The sequence below is a fragment of the Sturnus vulgaris genome, chromosome 1, assembly GCF_052056855.1.
Source record: "Sturnus vulgaris isolate bStuVul1 chromosome 1, bStuVul1.hap1, whole genome shotgun sequence".
NCBI classification, from domain to species: Eukaryota; Metazoa; Chordata; class Aves; order Passeriformes; family Sturnidae; genus Sturnus; species Sturnus vulgaris.
The window spans coordinates 10047807-10063025 of NC_142243.1; the positions used below are offsets into that span (position 1 = coordinate 10047807).

Here is a 15219-nt window from a genome sequence, read left to right on the forward strand (position 1 = left end):
AGCAAATTCTACTAAGTTTTTCAGAGAAGTAAGACCAAAAGACCTTTAAGCTTAGGGCTCCACAAACAATCAAGGTGTGCAATCTGTCTGGTAAATACATAATTCTTACAAACAGGAAGCTGTAACCACTCAAGTAAAAACCTGGGATTGGATCCAATCTGTACAAATATAGTATGCAGAGATTCACCTTCAAACCCTTCCCCCTGACCCTGTACCACCTGTATCAAGTGAAAAAATCATCTGCACAATAATAAACATGATACCAGGATGTCAAATGTGTGAGAATTATTACTTACAACCACGTTAAGATCCCTTAGGTATCACTTATTCAACTGGGCAGATATACCAAAATCAAAACCAAATCAAAAGAACAAACTTTATCTCTGTACTGAAAAGTGTTTGCACACAGTATTGGAGAAGAAAGCTGCATTGCTTTGGTAGGAAAACAGGAAATTGATTCCAAGTGTATTTTACCAGGAAATAATTCAAAATAGCAGAATATACACCACAGACATGTTTTCACCCTCAGCAGCACTAATGTGTGAGGGTGAGCTGTTTACATCTCTTGATCAACTTATGGACAAGAAAGTTTTGTTCCCACCAACAGTCCTGCAGCAAAGTATGAGGATCTGGATGCAAAATAACTCATCTTCTCCAGACTGAGGGAAACAGATACTCTTGCGATCAGGCACAGACTAAAAAAATTACTCCAATTAGACTGAAACAAATTAAGATGTTGCTAGTATGTTTTCTGAGTCTTCTAATGCCTCAAAAATACTGTGGAGTTCAGGATCAAGCTGCACAGCAGAAGGAAATATCTAGCAGGAAGAAAACTTTCAGTGGTGGAGAGCCTCACATGTGCTGCTCTTGACTGCAATACACAAACCCACAGCCAGCTGATACCATGCCTACAAACTTCATGCCCAACACAGGCTTTGCCTACTGAGCTGTGCTTTAATAATCCATGCATATCCTCTGATTTGTAAGAGCAGTTGGTGGAGCTACAAGAAGAACTACAAAGGCATAATTGTGGGGTGAATGTGCCAGTTCCACAGCTGAAGTGGTTTATGCAGCACCTGGTCACCACAACGTTGCCCATAACTTGGCTCAGCTCCCTGAGTCAATCTCTGAAACATTACACAGTATTTGCATACCAGTCCAAGCCACAAAATGCTACATATCCCTGAAAATTCACAGATTTCTATTCCGCTGAGAAGCTGTCTATCACCCATGTTTTGGTAGAGAGAAGCCGAGGAAAAAATACCCTCGTACAGCTGGTTGAAACATTTCATACCATTCTAGTGGTTTCACATCACTGTGAGATGTTAGAGGCTGTTTGCTTAGCACCAAACACCACACAGAGGACCATGTGCATGAACAAACTGCAGTTGTGCAAGGCTGCTTTGGAGGTGCTGGATTAAGCTTGATATGGTTCCAAACCTATACAAAGTTCTGTCAATGCTGCCTCCATGTAATTCTAGGAATGGCAGAGAAGTTTGGTAGGTTCATCCAGGTATGGAATTCTAGATTTGGCAGAGTTAGTCCTGAAACTGAGGCACTGAATAAGGTGAGGCAGTTCCATCTCACCTTTAAACAGTGATAGTTAAGATGGTTAAGCTGTCAGCTTGGCTATTCTCATACAGGAACCAAAAAATCATGATGAACACTGTGGCAGCAGGGGGGATGAATGGGATATTAGGAAAAACTTAGGAGTTTAAATATAAACTGTTGAACTTTCTCAGGAATTCCCCTTTCTGATTGCAACAATATATGATACCAGGACTAGGTGCAAGATTTTACTTATGTAAATACTGGGAAGGAGCTGAATCAAGATTGTTTCTTCCATTGCTGCAGAAATCTGTATCACAAAAGTATCCACCTCCTGATGCAAGTCTTAACAACAGGAGCAGACACAATGCAGAGCATCCCTGCATCACCTTGTCACAATGACTTTTGGGATGCAGATGCAAGGTGAAATGCAGGGGTGACAGAGGTGTAAGATCACCTTTTAGAAATGCTGTCTTCCTTTAGGGGACTGCAGAGCAATCCAGGGGAAAAAAAGTATTCATGTGGCGGACAAAGCCTTGGATTTTGGCAGTAAGTGAAGAGTCTGTCTGCCTGCACTAAGCAAGGACTGCCCAAGGACAGGAATACTCCAGGTAAAAGCACCAGGATGTATTTTGGTACGACAGCACCATCTGATCACAACACTCACTCCACTGTCACAGGCTGTTCTGGCAGCATACAGAGATTCCTGGAAGGACCTCTTGGCACTTCACTGTTCCACTGAATTGGAACTTCGGCCCACATTGTGCTGAGGCAGATTAGCAGTAAAAGCTGAGATTTTACTACAGTTCCAAAAATTTCAGCAGGTCAATAAATGCTGACAATGGCAAGTGCAATTTGCAATCGCATTCTGGCAGATACTGACCCATCACTGCCCTTGCTCTTGTGTCCTTGTCAGCTGACAATGAGCTGCTTCCCCACTTAACTGGAAGAGGCAGATGGGCACTGCTGAATCCTATAAGTGTATGCATTTGGTTTCTGCACTTCTACAGATGATATTTGGCAGCATTTGGTGATGAGGGACAGGTATGGGAACTGGGTGTTCGGTAGAACAAAATTCTTCACAATCACCTGGACTTGTACCAGAGCTTGTAGGAAGAATAGCACAGGCTATAGAGGACAGTGTCTGGGCATATATTTATCTTATGCTTCAAAGTACTTGGGCCAAAATTAAATCTTCAGTTCTGGAGATTCACCATGTACAAAAACCAGGGACATTTGGAGAAAAAGTAAAGGACCTCACCCCACCTGCAGAGTCCAAAGATGATGGCAGGCACACAGTGCTCTAAGAGCATGACTGCACATGGTAAGCAGATAACCCATGAGTACCAGAGACAGCAAACGGCCATTGCTCAGCCTTGAGCACCATTCTGGTTCCTTACCACCATATCTCTCCTGCCCCACTTATACCCCATGTATGGGCATGTCTCCAGAGGTGATGAGGTAAGTCTCCCAACTCATCTCAGAACTCGCATATCAAGGTGACTCAGGGGTTTCAGCTGCCCTTGAACTTTCCAGGCTTGAGGCAGGTTTAACAGTACTGATGTAATGTGGAAGTAAAGCAAATTGCCTCTTCCACAAATTGCCACTGGCTACAGACTCTCCAGGAAACTGGCACACGGCAGTGTGTTGGGTGAGAACACACCTTCACATTCCTCCTGTGCCAGATAAGCACTTTGCAAAATACAGGACAGATGTTGAAGTTCATATCCCTCACTTCCCATGTCAGAGTTATCTGGTTCTGATGTGGCATTTAGGCTTCTTTATGCAGTCTTGCCTTTAATTTGCTGCACATGGGCTGGAGATTGGGTTAAATGCTCATGCCTTCCAGTTATCTTCAAGTTAGCCAAAAACTCCTAACAATAATCAGTGATTCCTAACACAATAAATTTTCCTAAAATGCAGTTCTTCTGTTGGTATTTCAATCCCTTGCTTACTTCTTGCACAATTCCACCTGTCTGGTTACTAAGAAACCTTGCAGTCTTTTGCAGCAGAAGCCACCTGGCAGCCCCACTGTGGATTTTGGCTTCATGCTATGGAACAGGGATAGCAGGAGCAGGATGGGAGAAAGAACCTTCCCTGGAAAGCCTGGATCATTTCATAGCAGCCATCTTATTTATGGCATGGCCACTGTGGACCAGAAAATTCAGCTCCTCTGGTCCAGTCTGAGTCTCACTGACTTACACTACTACAAGCTCAGTTTCTGAGAATATATATAAAATTTATTAAAAATTATTAATATAGGTAATTTTAATTTGAGCAAGGACAATTCTGTCTTCCAGCAGTAAAAGCAGAACTGCAATTTGAGTTGGCTTAGTTGGGCTTAAGTAGAGGAGTAGAGGGAAAATTCTTATTCTATTGCATTACTCAGCAACTATCAATTAAGTGAATCCTCACTAATGAACTGCAGAATGCTGTATTCTGCCCCACAGTAAGAAGTATTAAGACAGGGACATCTTAATTTCATGAAGTATTTCTGAGCAACGGGATTTAGAATCCTTTTTTTTTTTTTAACATTTGAGAATTTTTTTTCCTTTTAAAGAATGTAATACATTTTAAAATGTAATGCAATGCAAGTCAGAATACTAGGATCACCTTCTCAGAATGGATAAATGAGATTATCAAAGACAAAAACACGAAGATAATGTATTCTTTTATTGAATCATGAGTAAGAACTCGTTAAAATTAGGAAGTTAGGGTTTGTGAACTCACATGGGGCTGATGCCTGCTGCCACACCCAGGACTTGCTGTCCAATGACAAAGGTTCCAAGGAAACCCTGCTGGAGCATGCAGCCAGTTTAGTTCTTTTTAATGTATTGCTCTGCTTTGCAAGGTTTCTTTTCTTTATTATTTTATAACCCTTAGGCCATAAAATAATAAATTTAAAAAAAAATAAAAAACTTTGCAAAACTATGCAATATATTCCAAACTTACCAAAGGGCTGGCTCCATGCTCCAGCAGCTTTCCTAAGTAGCTTTGACCTCACAGAATGGGGCATTCTGGGGCACCGCAGTGGAGCAGGCCAGCACAACATCTAAGCACCTACAACGGGGATAAAAGGTTAGTTTTTCTTTCAATTCCTTAGTCAATGCCTCCTTTGGTCTAGTTAATAAAGGAATTTAAATGTACTTTTAACTGCACCCAGCACAGGAGGTTGCTCTTTCTTCCTGCTGGGCTCCTAAAACAAAGAGTTCCTATTTAACTCTCAAAAGCCCCTAACTCATAAAAATTTGAAGATTGAACTTCATTTCCATATGCCATTAGAAATACTAATTTAGTAAATGGAAGTGATGACAGACAATCGTAAGTTTAGAGTAGAATTGTCTGAGTTAGAAATCTGGGTTGAAAAGTTGGGCAGGATCCAGTTATGCTGAACCTCAAAGGGTAAAATGCAAAGCCACAAAATTTTAAGTTATGAGGAGTAAGAGCCTTATAAACTCCAGGATGTATTTTTTCCTATCACATCAAATAATACTCATTTCAAAAATAGTAATGAAATGGAAATTAAATTTCTAAGTGGAATTAATTAGCCTGTATCTGATGCCAGCTTTCTCCAAATGACAATTGCAATTCTAGCAGCCTGAAGTTTTTCTGATTTAATAGGAACAGGGGATCAGTGGCAAAGAAAAGATTGATGAGAAGGTTCATAAGACAAGAGTGTTGCTGGCCTGATCTCAGTTCCTTCAACTCCTTTGTTTCCTCTCTTCTTTGAAAGTGGTATATAAAATTTTCTATTCCTTCTGTAAGCTACAAATGAGCACAGACTCTGATTGCTTTTTCCCAGAGGCTTGCTGCCTTAATTCACTTGCCAGTCATAAACCATCTTCTCCTTCTGAAAGGCTGAATACTATCAGCCTTGGGAAGGACCTAAGGGCAGCAAATGGGTATTTGCTGGAAAAATGGTTCTGGAAGAAGAAAAAAAAATTGCATTCAGGAGAGTCTTGGGCACCACAAATTACTCAGGTTTTGGACAGGTCAACATTTATCTGTGTTTTATGGCTCTATCATGATGTTGCATAGAAGTTATTCCTGGATGCTCTGTGCTCCAGCACTATCCTATACAATGATACATTCCTTAGCTGAACTCTCCTATGGTGCTGTACAGACCTTCCCTGGCCGAACAGAGCTCACATCAACATGTGCTGGAACACTCAAGTCTTTATCAGAAATAGTCAACTGACCTTAAAAAAGCAACATTTAAAAAAATTAAACTTAAAAGAGAGTGATTTAATTAAAATCTCAATATTTCTGAAGGGGTTTTTTTGAAGCTTCAATAGTTTTACTTTTATGTTGGGTAAATAAAACACTGAAAACCCAAACGTTTTTCAAAGCAAAGGCAACTCTAATCCCTATGTAAAATCAAGACAGTATTTGGGAAGTATAAGTATAGCTTAAATCAAGAGAAACTGATCAAGAATGAATAACAATACTGTTAATCTTTAGCCTATTTAATATATAATAACAAATATTTTACAAAGGCAATAAACCATGGCAATAGCCTACTCTTAAATAAAAAATAATTGCTGAAAAGAAATTGTTGCAGTTGTTATCAAATAATATTTCCTTCAGGTATTTAGTAAATTGGTACAAAGTTTATCCAAAGTATTTTTAATGCCATGGATTATCTTCATTTTAGTAACTAAAAATAGCAGAACTGCTAACACCAAAGAACTTTCTGTGCAGAGAGCAAAGATGTCAGACTACTGTGACTCTGAGATGTCTTCATCAAAATGGGCTCCATTAACACTTCCACATTTCTTTTCCTTTGCCTCTGCATCAGCACAGCTAACTTAGAAAAAATCAATAGACCTGCTTTCAGTGCTGAACTGTAACTTCCCTGGAGTATAGAGATTGACAGAAATGCTATATTTCGAAATTTATTAACCAAAAGAGCTGATTCACATTTTACTAGAAATGTTTTGTTTTCTGATAACTTTTCTACTGCCATACAAGTATCTGCAAGAAAACACACTTCTGTGTCTCTGCAAAAATTGCATCCTGAAAATCTCACAAATGAGAGAGTCCCCTGATACCCACTCCTGCTTTCAGATTAGAGAATGAAAAAGAGGAAACCACTTCCTTAAGGTAATATTGGTAAAGCACTGCTTTCATCAAACAAAACAAGCCAGACTCTGCAGAGATAGCAGTAAAGCAGCAGGAGGTCAATGAGTGGCTGTGCTGATGCTCTGTTCTTCCAAGTCTAAATACCCACGGCCATGCCCTGCTCAAACAAACCACATCCTCCACACAGCAGCTTCCACACAGCAGCTTCCAGCAACTCCAGCTGCCTGTGGCACTCCCAGAGGCGCTGGCTGTTCCTCCCATCCTTTCATCACTCACACCATCCGTTCTGTTGTGCCACAGTACAATGGGAACCGTGTTTCAGAAAAGGCTGAGGAGAAGCCTCACCTGCAGAGGCACCAGAGGACAAACCCAAGTCCACAGTAGGGGTCCAAGCAGATCGCGACTTCCCGCGAGGGATAAAGCTCACACTGCAGCTTAATAGAACGACAAAAGGCACTAGTGGCTGCATGAGACATCTGAAAGACAACAGCAAAGCAATTAAAATGATCAACTGTGCCATTGGAAGGCTCACTCTCAGACTGCACCAAGTGCTTACATCAATTACAGGATAAAAACTCTAAATAAATACTGACTTTATGCTCAATGTAATTGACTTTATGCACACAGGTAATTTATATCTTAGAAGACATAATTTTCCTTCAAGAGGGCATCCAAATTATTGTGAAAGGGGAGAGGAGACAGAATGAATGGTAAGTTTGAAGTGATTTAGGAAGAAAGCCGTGAGTGGTTTAAAGATGTGCTCCAAGCTGTATGCAAAGCTAATGATAACATACTACACTTTCTGGAAGAATAAAGGAATGAATGACTGAATGAAACACTTTGTTGATCATCAGTAACATATTTTAAAGTACGTATTTCTTAACAAAATTAATTTAAAATGCCAAAGCACTTTTTAAATTGAAAGGGATTTTGCCAGCAAAGCTGTACTAAGGACCTAATAATTTAGCAATAAAAATACCCAATAAATTTAGTAAAGTTTCTGTAAATAAGTATCTGCAAAATATCTTCATGGTATCCAGCTCCTAGTTGAGAAACAGGCTCTTAAAATCTTGGTAAGGAAGCTTTCAAAGTGAATACAAGCAGAAAGTAGAAATAAAAAACCTGATCCAAAGGAAATTCGTCTGATTTTGTTCCTAGTTTTAGGATGCTTTCCACACTCACCCATCCTGACTTACAAGTTCTAATGACAATGGAAACAGGAAAATATCTTTTAATGTTTGCTCTCTCTATTAGTAACAAGAAAGACACCAGTGTTAGAAATACAGTCTGGATAGGAGTTAACTTACCAAACCTTTGATCTCTGCCACATAGGTAGCTGATTGCTTTACATACTGCTCACTGAGAGTCAGTGGAGGAAAACAGGCACTTGGAAGGTAAAATTTATTTGATCTTAAAGTAAACAGGGGAATAAAGCTCCAGAAGTGACTTCTTCTCCATTCCAATGACAGCCATAACTGAGGCTGGATGTGTTCCAAGTGATGCAGAAGGACCTTCTCTAAATGGGTGTGTGTGGTGATCATCTGCAGTCTGCAGATTAATTCTACTCCAGCTGAATCAAGACCACTTTTTCACATGGGATTAAACTGAACTCTATTGACATAGAACTGCTGTTATTCTGTGAATTTTTACACAATATTGCATGCAAGCTACTGAAAATGTTGAGAGTAAATGCAAGTGGAATCTACTACTTCCGAAGTGATTACAAACATTCATCAACGTTTCAGGAGCCACAGGAGTTATTTAGCCATTTCTTTTAATTTTATACCACTGCATTATGAATATAAGCCTTGTGGCCTCTTTTGATCATTTTATAATTAATTAATCAATCACCAGTGATGATGGAGTAGATGGTAACTGTGTTTACGTAGACCTGCTGAATCAGTGACCTGCAGTCTCTGTGACCCAGATATTAGAAGCTAATCAAGAATTCCTTGATAGATTTATCTGCATTTCCCTCTAGCCACACTAAGAAAGGCTCATCGACTTGTCCTGCCTTTGACTATCTTTGAAGTTTCCTAAATACTCACTTTGCATAGTTAGTAGTCATTTCTGCAAGTCTGATAAAGTATAATTCAGGCCTGATTTAATACAGATGACTGCATCTGAAACAGTCATTTGAGGCTTTCTCTAGAGGAAATGAAGACTTATGTGACATTCATTCCTTTAAAAAATAGGTGTTTTAGATAAGTCAGATAAATTATACCCTAAAATTCCCTGCTTTTCTCTGTTGGCTACTGAGGAGCCCAACAACTACTTGACATCTGTAAGCATCACTGTAGCTATTCAAAGTAAAATGGAATGAATGTTCCAGGAGTGTCCAATATTTGACCATCAGCCAGGTCAACCATTGAACCATCAGTCAGCCACAAGCTGGTCATTTCAACAGCTCTGTGCTTCCATATCTTCACCCAAAAACTGGGAAAATTATGTTTTCTTTGTTTATAAATTATGCTGACGGTTTCTGCACACAGATGGATGATACTGTAGAGTATGAGAAATCCAGCATAGGCTCCGAGTGTGATACATCAACAGAGATTGCTAAAGTAATCATAATCCTTGGATATGCAACAAATAGGGATAAAGAAGAAACAGGTAAGAATACAGAGTGATTTTACTGTGTCTTGGTGAAACCAGTAGTGGGATACATAAATAGGTAAAACAGATTTGATGAATTGTGGCTAGAGGGTTGGAGAAAATGGCAGAATAGATTTCAAGAGCTCAAGATGCAAACAAATCTATCAATGAATTTTACTCTAGTACTGTAGAGTACTAGTGAATATACAGAATACTGGTGAATATACCAGAGAAATCATCAGGTCCCTTAAATGCAAGAAGAGAACACCGAAGGCCAGTAGCTGAGTTGCAATAAGAAGGGAGCAATGAATGGACACTGGAACAAACAGGAAAAAGATGACAGTCTCATTTCCTTCATAAAATGGAAATAACAGATGCCTAAGCTGAAAAATGCTTCAGACAGACAAACTAGTCGTCTATGAACAGGAGTAATAGAATGAAATTTTTAATTTGAGGAGGAGGAGGAGAGGGGTTTAACCCACCACACACAGTGTTCTAGCAAGTAGAGAAGAACTAATTTAATGTCAATGGATGTAAACAATATCTGCAAGGGAGGAAGAACTTCAATTCCTGCTTCCAAAAATCACGAAGAATCATAAATTAGGAGCAACCACCTGCCAGCCAGGCAGGACAGCAAGAAGGGCAGCTTTAACAAGAAGTCCCTACCTTTACCCCTGCCAGCATGCCAGTGGTGGAGACACTGAAGTCAAGGTAAGCAAGTGTTTCAGGGTTAGAAGGTTTGTAGATCTGTGCAGGCCGCTTCTTTGGCAAATCGTCTGGTGGAGACAGAGACAGAAAACGTGTGTATGTCACTGACAGGCACAGTGACCAAAGAGACAGAGGTGCCCTGACCCCAGCACTCACCTGTGTCCAGGACTGGAGGCCATGTCCTGATATCCACTGCTGCCGCCGCCTCTCGCGACCGTAGCAATTTACAAATTAATTGCGTAGTCATTAAGCAGGCAGAGCGGCTCACCTAGAAATTCAAGAAATAAATAAAACCACCATGGGATACTGATTAACTCTCCCATGAAAATGGGCAAGACCATTACTTATTTTCTGCCAGAACAGGACACAGGTATATCAACTTTATGTTTTCTGATCGGCAGGTGGGAATATGTTCAAAAAATGCAGCTCACAAAGAAGACAAAGTGAGTGTTACAACTATTTTGAAAAGACCATTGTAATGAATTTAAAGGCACCTTAATAGTGAGAATGTGACCTTTCTAGCACATGGTATCAGCTCTCACCTCAAAGTGCCAGTAAAGAAGACTGTGTCCAAAAAATTTCCTAAGTGACAGTAACATATTTTGGTACATAAACAATATTTTCAGATAAACCAAAACCTAGTCTGACATTTTATATGAATAATTTTACCACCTTAAGTCAATTTTTTATTAGCCATGTATTTCCAGTTCCTGTGCTACTGATAAACCACTGGGAGCCCTTCTGATATTGGCAAAAGTAGCCCCGGAACAAAAATTGTGCAAGTGGCACTAAAAAACTGAAATGGTGAGCTTACAGCAAATACCATCTGCACCAAACTATAGATGATACATGCCGAATTCTCCTTTTAGATTTGCTATTTTTAGAAGTTCATAGGTTATTAAAGTTCTTTCTTAATAAGAATACTTCTTATTCTTATAATAAACATTAATATGCTTAAAGAATTCAGACAAACATGCACATGAGCACTGAAATCATGGAAGATAAAACACAGGAAAAACTGAAAAGGCAACATTTTTCTTCTTTCCCCCAAACTCTGAAAATCTGTGCAAATGCTGCTAAGAGTATTTTTTTCTTTAAGGAAAATGAAACATTTCATTGCACACTACATTTCCTGTGTTTAAACTAATATAATCAGTAATCATATGGACACTAAATTTTACCTCTGAGCAGAAGAGAACAGCTTCTATTGACAATGATCTCATGGAAGTCAACTTTTTAGAACACCAGAAATTTGGACATTTTGAAATTTGGAACAAACATCATTCTAATCTCTTGACACTCTAATCCCATGACTGCCCTGTATAGATTGTTTATATACTTCAAGCTAAAAGTGAATACAAACAAAGCCACTGCAGCACCCCTTAATCCCTTCTCATTGTCATGGCAAGGCAAATTAATTCTTGCATCACTGATTTTAATCCACTAAGGTCTTGATTTAGGACACTAAACCATAAACAAAAGGAATTTCAAGAGTTGGTGGTTCCCAGCCCCCTCAGGAATGACATAATCTGGATGATCAGAAGTTTCATTAAAATGCAGAATATCTGTGCCTGGAGAATTCCACATCAGAGGTAAACACACAGAGGGATGTTGGGAAGGAGAAAGAACACATCTTAGCTACAGGTTAGCAACTGCTCAAGGTGGTGCTCAATTCAGTTATATTTTACCAGCTCATCACAAAAACACAATTATGCAAGCCAAATTTTACTCAGAAGTCATTCTTACTGACTTCAAAAGGTGCTGTACATACAACATGTTACAGAAGGTGCTGATCCCATCACATCAGAAAATTTGTGTGACTGCATTGGCAATGAAAGAGCAGCCGCAAAATTTTAATTTCTACATGGATATTAATCTCAAAATTAAGAGGAATTCTTGTGTAAAACATAGCTGAAAGGTTTATAAGTCAAACTGGCATCAATATGGCTAATAAATGTCAACATTTTATCTAAAGTTAGGCTATTGAAGAGACAATGAGTACGAGTCAGCTTAGACCTGTCAATTTTTTATCATGAAATCAAACATCTAGTTTAGATATTAAACATCAAAAGAAAAACACATTTTACATCACTTCTGTATGTTAAAAAATGATTTTTAAAAACATCGAGTGCTAAAATATTAAATAATGAGAATCTTGAAAATAATAGGACAATTTCTCTGATACTTTGTGGATTCTGATGCTATTACAAAAGCCAAAATTTACAACTCTCTCTCCTACTTGTTAATTGAAAATATAAAAATTAATTAGCAATGGTAAAAACACATTTGTTTAAACTTGTTTCTTCAGAATTCCAATCAATAAATTAGAAACTGCCAGATGTAAAAGGCTAATTTCAGCTATTTTTATTTCCCTCAGTAACAAGCACATTGCAGTTATTTATGTGCAACAGTGGTTAAACGTTGTTAGATGAAGCCAAGATACCAAAAGAAAGTGCTGAATGAAAAAGTCTGAGTAAAGCTTTCCTGGATGAAACAAAAGACTGACCAACATCTTCACAACAAAACTTTGAAATGTTTTAAATGCAGAGCAATTGGATATTCAGAGGTGAGCATGCCATCAGGTGAGGATAAGTTTCCCACTGAGGCTTTTCTCAACAGTCAGTGTGGCTGTTGTGAGGAATCCTACCCCTCTTGACATATAGCTAAATATAAAGAAGCACCTTTAAATATATTTCCTGAAAGGAGTCACATAAATGGGGCAAAATGTGACAGCTCAAGTGAGCAGGTTGTATGTTTCCAAGCAGAGTTGGTTTTGCAACACACTGACTTTCCTGAATCCTGGGAAGGAGCACAACTCTTCAACCCAACCGCTCCTCGCTCAAGTTACTGCTCCCAAAGACAAAAAACCACCCCCCCACAGAATGGACTTGTGCAATGTGAGGTGTGTGCTCACCTCCACGATCATCTTCACTGTGGGCAGTGTGGTGGCAATGTTCTGGGGATGGGGAGGTCGCACCGTTATTGGCACACAGCCTGCGTACAGGCATCCGTAAAACGCCGCAATCAGGTCTATCCCTGCACGGAGAACAAAGCACAAAGCCTCTCCTGAAAATCAAATCGTTTCATCACAGACTCCTATGTCAGCATAAATATTACTTGGAACTGAACCCAGAAGGTTAAATGAGTGACTAAGCCATTTAACAGACTTCTTTTTCAGCCCCTTGTCAGTATTTGTTCAGCTTCACTGATTCCTCTCAACCGCACCGTTCTGAGCATGAAAAACCACAGGTGACATCCAAAACTGCAGCCAGATAGCAACATTTAGGAGAACTCCAGTTTGTTTTTCAGGAAGTAACCTGCTAAAAGACTGTTTTCTACAGATTAATTATCTTCCTAAACATACGTTTATAGAGTGTACAAGAAGAGGGATGTCCCAGCAAAAGGATGAGGTAAGATGATGCTAGGTCCTATCAGCTGCAGAAAGAATATCTGGAGGTTCCATAAAATAATCTTCCTCTTGCAATTTCTAATCTCACATAGGCAGCCTTGACTTGCCTACCTGAAATTTTACAGTAAAAAAGGGAACAATGATTTTGAAATCCTGTTTGTAACATACAATTGGGTGCTGTGCCATATAAATATTGACTGTAGGTGATGGACAATGAGCAGCACCCTTCAGGCTACCTAAGGAGGCTGAACAGCCAACAGTTCAAAGATCCCTTGAATACTGCTGTCTGTCACCTCCCTGGGGCTGTACACAGATTGTGATGACAGTGGGGGCTGGTTTATTCTTTCAGTGGAAAGGTATTTGCAGTACTGGTAGGTTATTGTTCCTTCAATAAAATACTTCATTCAAGGAAAGTGAAATACAGAAAACAAACATTTAAGTTTAAAGTATTAGTCTTCTTTTGTGGAAAAGGTTTTCCCATAAAAACCATTACAAAACTGCTCCTATAACTACAAAGATATAACCAGTGTCTTGCAGTCCTTATGAACCAAATATCACATTACAGACCTTAAATCAGACTGTTTATTTCACCAACACACAAGAAATGTTAAAGATAAAAGAGTAACACTAGATCAGAAATCATGTCAAGCAAATGTCAAATGTGTTAACTGGTAACACCAACTTAAAAGCCCTGATGCCAAAGGATGAAAATCCAAACCAAGAGAGCTATCTAGATTAAGCATCTATAGAGAAGATTGTAATGACAATTTTGTATTTCTTAATTATTTGCTACTTATCAAGTAAATTTCTACTCTAAAAAATCCCCATGTCTTACTTCCCAGTTATTGTTGCTTTACCCTCATGAAATGCAGCACTTCCAAGTGGGAATTGAACAGGTGAGTCTAAGAACACTTGGCAGCTCATAAAATAGTCTGCATCCAGCAAATTTTAAAAAAAGCAGTAATTAAATTTGACTGCTTGTAAGAGACAGGTTTTAAAAACACAGGTTAGTCTTAATCTGAACCCAAAGAAATAAAATCTATGTGTATGCATAAAGAGTCTTTCAAATAAATTTGACTTAATTCAAAGGAATGTGCATAAGGCAAGCATCCTGTGTTCTGACAATTAGCGTGGTGTACATGGTTACACCCCTGATGCAGCACCGTTCAGAAGGATCTTATGAACTTCCAGGAGTCCCAAGGTACTGCTGCAGCAATTCTTTACCTGGTGGGTAAACCAAAGCCACGTGGTCTCCATCCTGTAAATGTCCCCTCTCCATCAGCATGACAGCTATCTTCTCAGCTCGTTTATGCAGCTGGACACATGTCAGCGAGTTGGCTATTGTTCCCTGCATGGCAAGGGAGAGAAATGTCACAGGAGATAATATGATGTGCTGAAACTCTTATTTTCTTCTTCACCTTAGAAGCTGCAGGATGAGGGGCAGCCACAATATGCCATGCAATCAACTCAAAATATGGAAACATTCAGCCTTAGGCCAAACAGTAGTTGGAAGGAAAAAAAATAATTTTGGTTTTTTGTAGAGTAGAGGAATGTTCTCTGCTACTTTCTCTGTGCCTTCTGCCCTCAACAGTGTTTCTGCCTCCACCAAGGCAGTACAGCAGTGTGCCAATATTCTGTACTTCCCTTGCTACACAGGCAGCACTCCTGCTGCAGCCAGGGAAGTGTCTTTATGATCTCTGTAGCAAAGTGGAGCATCTGTGGAGAGCAATTCTGAAAATTGCATTTTGTGGTCTGCACTCTGGAGTGCAGCCAAACGGCCCAGCAGAAATACTTTAAAGACAAAAGACACAAGAGAAAACAATACTTTGTGATGGAAAAAAGAATTAGTCTGGAACAGAAGATAAGCACTTATATTG

General features: G+C 39.3%; 1 protein-coding gene across 5 annotated transcripts in view; it reads right to left on the bottom strand.

Moving 5' to 3' along the window:
* Positions 1-15219, bottom strand: part of DIP2C (DIP2 acetate--CoA ligase C (putative)) — a 313844-nt gene that overhangs the window by 39575 nt on the left and 259050 nt on the right. For all 5 annotated transcript variants that reach the window (XM_014872250.2, XM_014872252.2, XM_088159264.1 and 2 more), the window contains 5 exons: positions 14567-14690; positions 12848-12969; positions 10090-10201; positions 9892-10001; positions 6976-7106 (listed from right to left, as the gene is read on the bottom strand). In XM_014872250.2, coding sequence (XP_014727736.2) covers positions 6976-7106; positions 9892-10001; positions 10090-10201; positions 12848-12969; positions 14567-14690 — 599 coding nt within the window. The remainder of the gene's footprint in view (positions 1-6975; positions 7107-9891; positions 10002-10089; positions 10202-12847; positions 12970-14566; positions 14691-15219) is intronic.